We start from the raw sequence: 12,762 nt of genomic DNA on the forward strand, positions 1-12,762 counted from the left end.
GAAGGGGATGACAGAGGATAAGATGGTTGGCTGGCATCACCGATTCAATGGACATGGGTTTGGGTAGACTCCAGGATTTGGTGATGGACAGAGAGGCCTGGCGAGCTGCGGTTCATGGGGTCACAAAGAATCGGACGTGACTGAGTGATTGAACTGAACATAAACAAGTTACCTGCTGCTGTATGACATTAAAAAATTATTATAAGCAACTGAACAAACCCATCCTGAGGAATTTAACCTCAATTGTTTGTACTTTCATGGTCATGAAGGACAAGGGGAGACAGGATGAGACACGAATTGGAGACCAAGGACAAATGACAATTCCTTTTCAATTATTTAACTTGAATTGGATCCTGCAACAGAGAAATGACATTAGAGGAAAAACTAGGAAACTCTGAATAAAATCTGTATTTAATTTATTTTAATTTTACTTAATTATCTTTTTCAGTGAATCTTTGTCTCTTCTGAGACTATCTCCTCTCTGTGCCTCTGTGGACTTGCCTACCACAGTGGGTCACCTGATGCTCCATGCGAGCTGAGGCCATGGGCACTGGGAACTCTTGGCAGGAGACGGTGTGCTGCTCTGCCACTGACTCGCTGGCGCGGGATGCACAGAGAGTGCACACAGACTCATGACAGTGATGGAGGAGGCGCCCTCACTGCCTGCCTGGCCTGGCCGTGACCGAGACCCATCCTTAAATCTGTATTTTAGTTATTAGTATTTGCCCACAGTATAAATTCTTTAGTGGTAATAATTATGCTGTGATTATGCAGGATGCTTCCAATAGGGAGAGCTGGGTGAAGGATATCTGGGAACTGGCTCCACTATTTTGTCAACACTTTTCTAAGTACAAAAGTTTTTCATAATTACAAAATTTACCAAATAGAAATAAAAAAGAAAACTGAAAAGTGAACAGCAGTTGCAGAGCACTTTTTTTCTTTCTGGCAGTATGTTGGGGGCAGTTCTTCACACGCATCATTTGTCTAGTACAATATCTACCAATCCTTTGTGCTTCTTCAGCAATATTTTTGTGGTGATGTTCATTTTATGCCATCTATGACTATATAGGCTATCCATTGAAATTAATGTTTATAGTTAAATTATGTCTTAATGTTAATCATAAATGTGTGAATTGCATGGATTTTGTCTATACCTTATAAGGCAAAATTATAATATTGACTAATAGGACCTGAAGTGCTTGCAGTTTTTGACCCATTGATAACACACTCCTGTGATGAGGATGTTCATGTTTAGAAATGAATGTTACCTATGAAGCAACTCTTTAGAGTGCTTCCACCAAAGAAGGACCTTTGCTTTCCACAAACCAAAATGACATCTCTCTACAAGTTTAAGTGAAGTCTGTTTCCTGATACAGCTCTGTTCATTACCAGCTTTCCACCCCTGCTTTTCCCTTCACTAAACTGATACTGATACCTGCAAGTTTAGCAAGTTTTGGCTAGTGTACTTCCTACAAAAATGTTTCTTGAAACTTCATTGTGTAAATTCTCTGCTTCTCTTTTTCCCCTCTAGCCCACTGTACTTCTCTGTTACAACTAAATATGTGAATGTAATTTTATTGAGACTGGGCTCTGTCTTGTTCATCAAGATTTCACAGCAGTTAACCTCATTCAGCATTTATTGAAAGCTCAATAAATACATTATTTTAAAATTCATAAATTTTGATGTACTCTTCTGACTCAGACCAAGGAGTGTGTTTTTTCATATAGTGAAATTTCCATTCTCTTTTATGATACATCCTTTAAGTATGTAATTCCACTTGAGGTTCCCCCCCCCTTTTTTTTTCTAACAAGGGTTGATTAGATACTTTTATATTTTAGCTTGAGCTATAAATGATCTAAAAATGCACATACTTAATACACACCATATATAATCTCAGTTGTCCATTCTCTTTCATTTTAAAAATGAGGTCATTAAAATATAAAAATCATTCTTTGCTACTTGGCAGCATAATAAAAGACTTCTGTCCTATTTAGTCCTGGACTAAAAGAAAAAGCTATTTAGAAATTTTTTGCTTTGACCAGAAAGTACTATATATTTGGCCTTTTCTCTGATAACTTACATAGCAGCTAAGTCAAATATTTCCTATCCTTCAGTCATTGTCAGGATACCTTGTTACCTTCCTATGTTGCTGAATCAAAAGATAATATTTGGCTTAGAGGCTTCAATTAAATGGTTACTTGGAGTTTCACCTGGTTGTTTTAAAAAGTTCTTTTCTTATCACTAAGAAAGTTGGATATAAGATCCTACTTGGTGCCTAGTCCCCCAGTGCGGCCTAAACTAGGCTTCCATTACAAGGAAGTACTGAGCATGTTTTGCCTAAAAGTTAACCTCCTCACCTCAACACCAGGTTAAAGGTCATAAAGGGGCCACCAGAGCATTTCTGGTGGTGGGACAGGAATGAACTGTCTCTGCAGCCCAGGTACCTCCCCTCAGTCCTGTCAGCACAACTCCATGTTATCTGACTCCGTATCAACCACCACAGTCAGCCTGTGTGTACTGAGGACAGAGACTAATTTTGTCTTCCAAAAATGCCACTATTTTCTTCTGCAACTCATAGTCAGCCTTTTAAACAATACTCTCATGAAATTAATTGACACTGATATTGATACAGATATTAAAAAACTGGGTTTCCATTAATATGTCTAAGACTATTAGAGAATTTGGTCACCAACTGATGAAACATAAGCATATAAACCACTCAATGGGGATACAGTTCACATAATTTATACACAGTTTTTGTTTAAAATGAGGGTGAGTGTCCTTCTAAAATTCCCCTTCATTTAGATGAAATTCATCATATTGATACATAAAAATAGCTAATCAATGACTCTCCTATAATTACTACTCATATTGAAAAGCCACACTTCATAAGGGGTGGTTGAAACCTTTCATAAAATATTAAAATGACAAATCATATTGGTTATTTTTGTAGAAATACTTTCCTCAGAGGAAACTATTGTTCTAGTGTTCAGAAAAGGGAAAGAAAATGATTAAAAAAAATACTTCTCTGATAGTTGTAACCTCAGATGTCCACTGAATCCGAAAGTTGCAAAGGGTGAAAAAAAAAGTCATCGAGGAAGATCTTATGGTGGGGAGAGAGGCGGGGAGAGATGTGGGTGGTCTCTGACCATTCTTAGGAGCACAGACTCCTACTCACAGAGGGCTCTGAAGTTGGAGACTTTTCACTAAGTCATCCTCCATCCACACAAGATGATTTTTTCAATAGAAAACCTACCTCCCAATGAGCTCTGGAAATCTACTCTGGAACTGCAAAGCTAACAGTAGTTTAAATGGCTAGGTAGGGATCTCCTTCTGCTGTTGGGAAAGTTGATATTCTGTTATTTCTGGCAGAGGACATATTTCTAAACTGGCAGAATTTCTCTTTTAAAAAAATTGACCTAATCTTTAATTAAGTGAAACAAAGAAACATATCCTTGGTGGTCCTGTCTTAAACATTACTAATGAATCTCTTGTGTAATAGATTCTGGGGACTGGGCAGGAAACACAGACCTGGGGAAAATGTCCTCAGAGAGGTACCTGTAAATAACATTAGCATTGGAAGAGTCCAGGTATGCAATGATTAGTGTCAGATTACAAGACAAAAGGCAGCCTTCTGTTATTTTATTTCAATATTATTCTAGGAATTTGTAAGATCATAAACACAATTTTTTCCATTTGTTAATCCTGTAAAAATATGATTGGTGGTTAGCTTCAGTATAAGCAGAGAACGGCAACCCACTCCACTTTTTCACCTGGAAAATGCCATGGACAGAGGAGCCTGGTGGGCTACAGTCCATGGGGTCACGAAGAATCAGACATGACTGAGTGACTAACATTTTCATTTTCAAGTATTCCAATAATAATAAAGAAAAAATCTTTTATCAAAAGAAAAGGAAATGTGATAACTTATTGTTGATAGTTTTAAAAATATTTCCCAGATCTTTATAATTCTTTTGTTTTTACATTTCATGGGACTTTTTGTTTTAAATTGAAGTAAAGTTGATTTACAATATTGTATTAATTTCTGCCTTATAGCAATTCAGTTTTACATACACATATATTCTTTTCTATTAGAGTTAATCACAGGAGATTGAGTATATTTCCTGCAATATACTGCAGGACCTTGTTGTTTATCCATTCTACATACACTAGTTTACACCTGCAAACCTCAAATTCCCACTCCATCTATCCTCCACTGTATCTTCTTTTGGCAGCTACTAGTCTGTTCTCCACCGACTTGATGGACGTGAGTTTGAGTGAACTCCAGGAGATGGTGATGGACAGGGAGGCCCGGAGTGCTGCGATTCATAGCGTGGCAAAGAGTCGGACACGACTGAGCAACTGAACTGAACTGAGTCTGTTCTCCATGTCTGTGAGTCTGTTTCTGTTTTGTAGATAAGTTCATTTGTGACATAGTTTAGGTTCCACATATAAGTAATATCAAATGGTATTTGTCTTTTTCTGAGTTACTTCACTTAGTATATTAATTTCTAGTTGCATCCATGTTGCTGAAAATGGCATTATTTATTTTTATGGCTGAATAGTATTTCATTGTATATATGTACCACATCTTCTTTATCCATTCATTTTTGATGGACATTTAGGTTGTTTATCATGGTTCATTGTATTTCTTTACTTATTTATGGTATTATTCTATTTCATTAAAATTTTCAATACATATTTTTGGATATGTTTACATATGCTTTATATTTATTCATGTGCATATATCTTATATTTAGTTTGCTTTATAAGCACATTTAATGATGCTTTCTCTGTGATTTTATTCTAATATATCGATGTGTTATTTTCTTCAAATATCACTTTTATGAGTTCACTGAACATCTTAATATATAAATTTACTTCATTCCCAATGTTTGGAACTACCCACTCCAGTATTCTGGCCTAGATAATTCCATGGGTCCATCTTTAATTATCAACATACAGAGATATCTAATATTTTTAATAACTAAATTTATATAACTTTAAACTTTCTTTATAATTAGTACCACTTAATACCTAGAGCCAGACATCCTGGAATGTGAAGTCAAGTGGGCCTTAGAAAGCATCACTATGAACAAAGCTAATGGAGGTGGTGGAATTCCAGTTGAGCTCTTTCAAATCCTGAAAGATGATGCTGTGAAAGTACTGCCAGGAAATTTGGAAAACTCAGCAGTGGCCACAGGACTGGAAAAAGTCAGTTTTCATTCCAATCCCAAAGAAAGGCAATGCCAAAGAATGCTCAAACTACTGCACAATTGCACTCATCTCACACGCTAATAAAGTAATGCTCAAAATTCTCCAAGCCGGGCTTCAGCAATATGTGAACCGTGAACTTCCAGATGTTCAAGTTGGTTTTAGAAAAGGCAGAGGAACTAGAGATCAAATTGCCAACATCTGCTGGATGATGGAAAAAGCAAGAGAGTTCCAGAAAAACATCTATTTCTGCTTTATTGACTATGCCAAAGCCTTTGACTGTGTGGATCACAATAAACTGTGGAAAATTCTGAAAGAGATGGGAATACCAGACCACCTGATCTACCTTCTGAGAAATCTGTATGCAGGTCAGGAAGCAACATTTAGAACTGGACATGGAACAACAGACTGGTTCATAATAGGAAAAGGAGTACGTCAAGGCTGTATATTGTCGCCCTGCTTATTTAACTTACATGCAGAGTACATCATGAGAAATGCTGGGCTGGAAGAAGCACAAGCTGGAATCAAGATTGCTGAGAGAAATATCAGTCACCTCAGATATGCAGATGACACCACCCTTATGGCAGAAAATGAAGAGGAACTAAAGAGCCTCTTGATGAAAGTGAAAGAGGAGAGTGAAAAAGTTGGCTTAAAACTCAACATTCAGAAAATGAAGATCATGGTATCACCTCATGGGAAATAGATAGGGAAACAGTGTCAGACTTTATTTTTTGGGGCTCCAAAATCACTGCAGATGTTGACTGCAGCCATGAAAGTAAAAGATGCTTACTCCTTGGAAGAAAAGTTATGACCAACCTAGATAGCATATTCAAAAGCAGAGACATTACTTTGCCAACAAAGGTCCATCTAGTCAAGGCTATGGTTTTTCCAGTGGTCATGTATGGATGTGAGAGTTGGACTGTGAAGCAAGCTGAGCGCCAAAGAATTGATGCTTTTGAACTGTGGTGTTGGAGAAGACTCTTGAGAGTCCCTTGGACTGCAAGGAGATCTAACCAGTCCATTCTAAAGGAGATCAGCCTTGGGATTTCTTTGGAAGGAATGATGCTAAACCTGAAACTCCAGTACTTTGGCCACCTCATGCGAAGAGTCGACTCATTGGAAAAGACTCTGATGCTAGAGGGGTTGGGGGCAGGAGGAGAAGGGGATGACAGAGGATGAGATGGCTGGATGGCATCACTGACTCAATGGGCGTGTGTCTGAGTGAGCTCCGGGAGTCGGTGATGGACAGGGAGGCTTGGCGTGCTGTGATTCATGGGGTCGCAAAGAGTCAGACACAACTGAGCAACTGAACTGAACTGAGCTGAACTGAATAATTAGTAAGTTTAGAAACTTATTTATATTTCTTCTATTTATGATAAAAATTATTTCTCTAAATTTCCTATATAAATATTTTTGCACATATAACCACTTATATACATGACATTCTTAGTTTTAGGTAGAAACATTTTTTCAATTTATGGCTTTGGTATATTTTTTTTACCAGATGTGTTAAAAATATTTGTAATCTCAGTGTGGGAAAATAAATCATTAGAATGAATGTGATTTGGTGGATAACCTTCATAGATTGTTTTAGAAAAAAAACTCAGCATTTTTCTTTGTACCAGAAAGAGTTCTTTCAACTACAGAAAAATAGATGATCAGTAGACAGTTCAGTTCACAATTTTGTTTGCCTTAGTCTAAGAGGACATCTGTAGAGGGTCCTGGGAAGAATTTCCTCCAATTACAATTATAGGAATCAGAAAATAAATGAAAAACCAACTCCACTGCAGTAACGACAACCCTCTCCACTACTGAGAGGGTGAGAGAGACCTTAAGAAAAAAGCTAGGGGTGTGCACATAGACACAATTCCAAATAAACTGGCCCAAACCTCATTGAATTCTCTTTCTTCTTTTGTACACTACAACACTATCACTTTTTTTTTTAAACAATTTCTAAAACACCCTTGTTAATTTATCCTGTCAACACTTATTGAGAACTTATTTTATATTCTGTACCCTATGTCTCTTCAGGTAATGGTGGCTTTATCCCAAAATGAAAGGCTACTTTTATGTGAATGCAGGGCAGACCACAACTTGTGATGACTCAGCCAAATAGCATTTGAGAGACACTGTCCAACTTCAGGGACAATGTCTTATATTTATGACACATGAAAGAATTTAGCCAAATGACTGGCATTTCATACAGGTGGCCTTCTCTAGAATTCAGTAGGCAGAGGGCAAACACTCCTGTGGCTTGAGTATGAATTACACATATACACATTTGGGAGTTGCAAATAAGTCTGTTTTCTTTTTCACCAGGGAAGATTGGGATGAGATTCAAGATTTATAGAATTTTTTGTGCTGAACAAAATTTTCTATTAAGTAGCAAAGCAATTGAGTTTCCCATTTGTTATAAAACACTGAAGTGGTTCTAACTTCAGTTGTTAGTGTGAGTTCTGGGCTTCCCTGGTGGCTAAGGCAGTAAAGAATCCATTTGCAATGCAGGAGATCTGAGTTCAGTCTCAGGATCCTGTAGAGAAGGGAATCGCTGCCCAGTCCAGTACTCTTGCCTGGAGAATCCCATGGACAGAGGAGCCTGGCAGGGTCACATGAAAGGCAGAAGTGACTAAACAACTAAGCATGCACACATAGGAGTTCCAGCTAGACGAAATAGACAGACTTTCCAAAATTCTCGTCGTTTCAAAGTCTACTTTGAAGTGAATTCACTGGCAAAAGGGAAGATATAGGGGGATGGACTAATTGGATTCTATTAGCTGGTCAAGTTTAAGAGTTACACCTGGAAGACATCTGGGAAGATGAAGAGATTAACAACTTCTGAGAAAACTGCCTCTCATTGCTGCTGCTGCTGCTAAGTCACTTGAGCCGTGTCCGACTCTGTGCGACCCCACAGACAGCAGCCCACCAGGCTCCCCCATCCCTGGGATTCTCCAGGCAAGAACACTGGAGTGGGTTGCCATTTCCTTCTCCAATGCATGAAACTGAAAAGTGTAAGTGAAGTTGCTCAGTCGTGTCTGACCCTCAGTGACACCATGGACTGCAGCCTTCCAGGCTCCTCTGTCCATGGGATTTTCCAGGCAAGAGTCCTGGAGTGGGGTGCCATTGCCTTCTCCAGCCTCTCATTATTTCTTCCCAAATAATACAAAAATGGCAAAGTGAATTCTACACCAGAGGTGGACAAACATTTTCTGCAAAAGGTCAGATAGTAAACATTTTCACCTTTTTGGGCCCTAAAGGTGTCTTTTAAATACTCAACTCTGCCATAAAAGTAGACGTAGATATCATGCAAATAGTGAGATATACAATCTTTTTTTATAAGAACCAGTGTGGGTAGATTCTACCCTCAGGCCTTAAGTTTCTGTGTCTTGCTCCAGAATGTGGGCCTTACTCCTAAGTAGCTTTTCCAGTGTTCAGCTAGAATCCTATCATTGAGGAGACATTTATTCACAAGGGCTGTTTACTTTGGCTGGGCCAAAAGTCCAAGCCCAGTGACTGCTTCAGTTCAGTTCAGTTCAGTCGCTCAGCCATGTCCGACTCTTTGCGACCCCATGAATTGCAGCACAGCCAGACCTCCCTGTCCATCACCAACTCCAGGAGTTCACTCAAACCCACGTCCATTGAGTCGGTGATGCCATCCAGCCATCTCACCCTCTGTCGTCCCCTTCTCCTCCTGCCCCCAATCCCTCCAAGCATCAGTCTTTTCCAACGAGTCAACTCTTGGCATGAGGTGGCCAAAGTACTGCTTAGCCTCTACTATCTCTGTCGAATGCTCAGCATTATCACCGGTGAACATGGATTAAACTTTCCCTACATGTGTTTAGTCAGTTGCTCAGCCAAGGACACAAGAGGAACTCGTGTCCAGATTCCAGTTCAATGCAGGCCTGACTGGAGGATACTGACCATTTCAGCTGAGCTGATCTTGACAACTAAACTCAGAGAGACAGTCATGTTGAGCTTAGTCTCTGTCTCATAATGTGAACTGAACTAGTGCTAATTGTGGAGTCCATTTACATAATTTCCCTTTTATAGAGGGAAATTTGAGCTGCTTGTCAAAAATTTTCTCATATACTCAATTCAGTTTCATGATTATTTAAGAAAGAAAATATGGTTTCAAACTCCTTTTCTGACAGAGATGGAAGCAAAAGTACTAATTTTTGTTTTATTCTTTTTGTTTTTATGTGTACATGTGTGTATGAGTGCTAACACGCTATTGTTATACAGGTGTGGTTTAAAAATTTCACCTGTTTCTTGAAGTAAACTCTCGTATATTTTGTGGATCATTTTTGTTTTCAGATGTTTGATATTTATTTTCATGTTTGGCTTACAATATGATTTAGTTGACAAGCCTATTTTGAGTTCTTTTATTTTAATGTTTATCTTGTTAATACTTTAAACAAAGATGAAATATTTCTTCCTATATGTCACATGTTTCAGCATATTTATTGAGTGTGATTGTGAAAATTCCTCAGTTGTGTCTGACTCTTTGTGATCCTATGGACTGTAGAGCCCAGCAGGCTTCTCTGTTCATGGAATGTTCCAGGCAAGAATATTGGAGTGGGTTGCCATTTTCTTCTCCAGAGTGTATTTATTATACAAATGCAAGTTAAAGGAGTCCAGCAAAACTATTGTTCTGAAATTTTCCCAGGAATCATAGATAATATATTTAACATGGTATACAATTCTTTTTTTGAATAATATTAGAAAAACGTAGTGAGAGGTGAAGGAAGATTTTGTTTCTGAGAAATTCTCATGTTCTTTTAATGACATAAATCATTTTGATTGAGATTACAGAGAGGGATAAGTAATTTGTTCTAAGTAGTTTCACAATTAGGATTTCCAGAGAAAAATGTTTAAGCAAGCAATACATTATTTTTATCTGATGGTTTAAATCCAGTATGCTCTTAATTGTGTAAGAAAAATGCAATTTTTTTGATTATGTCACTGACAGCTTGTTTCACCTGCTTGTTCTTCAAAGTATAAATAACAGGGTTCAACAGCGGGGCAACAGATGTAGTGAGCACAGACACCCCTTTGTTAATGTCCACCTCTTCTTTGGCTGAAGGCTTGATGTAGATAAAAATACAGCTGCCATAGGTAATGGAAACAACAATCATGTGAGAAGAACAGGTGGAAAAAGCTTTTCTTCTCTGTGATGCAGAGGGAAATCTTAGAATTGTCCTGATGATATACATGTAAGAAAGAACAACCCCTATCAATGTAATGATGAATGTCACCACTGCACAAATTATAACTATCTGTTCAATGAACCATGTATCTGAGCATGAGATCTTAAAAAGAGGAGCTGCATCACAGCCAAAATGATCAATGGCATTGGAGTCACAGAATTCTAGCTGGAGGCCCATACTGAGTGGTGTGATGATGATCATCAGCCCAGAGATCCAGCAGCAGAACACAAGGATGGTGCAGACTCTACCATTCATGATGGTCATGTAATGAAGGGGTTTACAGATGGCCACATATCGGTCATAAGACATGGCTGCCAGGAGAAAAAACTCTGTGGCCCCAAAAAGTCCAATGAAAAATATTTGACTAGCACAGGCGTTATAAGTAATGGAATTGTCCCCACTTGATATGCTATACAGGAATCTGGGAATACAGACCGTTGTGAATGAGATTTCTAAGAAGGAGAAGTTTCTAAGAAAAAAATACATAGGTGTTTTAAGATGAGAATCCAGGAATGTTAGAATGATAATAGTCAGATTTCCAGTAATGCTCAGCAGGTAAGTAAGAAACAAGAAGACGAAAACAAGAACTTGCAGCTGTGGGTCCTCTGTAAGTCCCAACAAGATGAATGTTGTTATGACTGTATGATTTCTCATGACCACCTTTGATGTTTTAGGTAATCTATATGTAAAAAGTCTAAGAGAAGGTATCCAAATAGATAAAAAAAAGTAATTTAAAAAAATCAATGGAATAGAAAACAGAAACAAGAGACAAGATGAATATAATCAAAAGCTGATTCATGGAGAGGATTAATAACGTGGATAAAACTGTCATTGAGACTGATCTTGAAAGAAAAAAAAGATGGAATTTATCAGAAATGTGAGGTATGGCATCAATATAAGTTATACAGCTATTGAAAAGATAAAAATGTCATGTTTTGAAAAAATTTGCTAAATGGATTCAGCAACTTGAATGAATGAGTGAATTCTACGAAAAATACAATTTATTAAAGTTAATGCAAGATTAAATATCTAACCTATATAGTTCTATTTTTAACATTAAAGTAAACAAGTGAAAAGTAAAAGTGTTAGTCACACAATTGTGTCAACTCTTTGCAATCCCATGGACTGTAGCCCACCAGCCTCCTCTGTTCATGAAAGTCTCCAGGTAAGAATACTGGAGTGAGTAGCCATTTCCTTCTCCAGGGGATATTCCCAACCCAGGGATTGAACCCAGATCTCCTGCTTTGCAGGCAGATTCTTTAACATCTGAGTCATCAGGGAAGCCCAAAGTAACCAAATACATATTTAAATTATTCTACAAAGAGAACTGCAGCCTCAGATGGCTTAATTGTAGTTTCCTACTGAACATTTAAAAACAAATAGGGAAATACCATACTATACAAATCCTTTGAAACATCTGTTGAAAGCAAAATTCATAACATAATCTGATGGAACTGACACTGTATATAGACAAAATATGATAATCATAATGAAAAGGAGAAAAGTAAAGGATAACAATTTTTTCTGTAACATGCTACCTCCAGTGGCAAAATATTATATCAAAGTGGCGTGTGAAATGTTCAATGCATAGATTATAATTTACAGATCACACACAAACTTTTAAGAAATGATATGGTAAAAAAGCATTCTATAAATTAAAATGGAACACTAAACTATTCAATTGAAGGCAGGAAAGTAGAGACAAAAGAATGAACAGCAATGGGAACAAAGAACAATCAACTAACAAAATGATAGAAGTCCAAACATAAATGATGATACACTGCCTATAACTGATCAAAACATATCATGGTAATCAAAAGAGATTATAAGAACAATTAAGAAAATTAATTTTCTGAATGCTATATACAAGCACTCCACTTCAAATATAATAACATGTATAGATTAAAAATAAAAGAGTAGAAAAATTATATCATCCAAAGCATAATCAAGAGAATGCTGGAGTGCATATTGCCACCAAAGAAAATTAACAAGCATACAAAAGAAAATTACATACTGATAATTGAGTCAAATAACCAAGAACATAGATTCTAATTATTTATGTATCTAATAATGTATCAAAATATATGAAGAATAAACTGGCTACAGGCTTCTAAAGTGGCACCAGTGGTAAACAGCCTGCCTGACAATGCAGGAGATTTTAGAGATACAGGTTTGATCCCTGGGTCTGGAGGATCCCCTGGAAGAGCACACAGCAACCTACTCTTGTATTCTTGCCTGGAGAATCCCCATGGATGAGGAACCTGGTGGTCTATAATCCATAGGGTCGCAAAGAGTCAGACACTACTGAAGCGACAGAACAGCACAAACTGCCATAAATGAAAG

At 37.5% G+C, this 12,762-nt stretch overlaps 1 protein-coding gene across 1 annotated transcript; it reads right to left on the reverse strand.

Moving 5' to 3' along the window:
- Positions 1-10,134: 10,134 nt before the first annotated feature.
- On the reverse strand, positions 10,135-11,073 carry OR6C2 (olfactory receptor family 6 subfamily C member 2). Its single transcript, NM_001390495.1, has one exon. The coding sequence runs from the start codon at positions 11,071-11,073 to the stop codon at positions 10,135-10,137; it is 939 nt and encodes a 312-aa protein (NP_001377424.1).
- Between the last annotated feature and the right edge of the window lie 1,689 nt (positions 11,074-12,762).

Source organism: Bos taurus, chromosome 5 (genome assembly GCF_002263795.3).
Source record: "Bos taurus isolate L1 Dominette 01449 registration number 42190680 breed Hereford chromosome 5, ARS-UCD2.0, whole genome shotgun sequence".
Classification (NCBI taxonomy): domain Eukaryota; kingdom Metazoa; phylum Chordata; class Mammalia; order Artiodactyla; family Bovidae; genus Bos; species Bos taurus.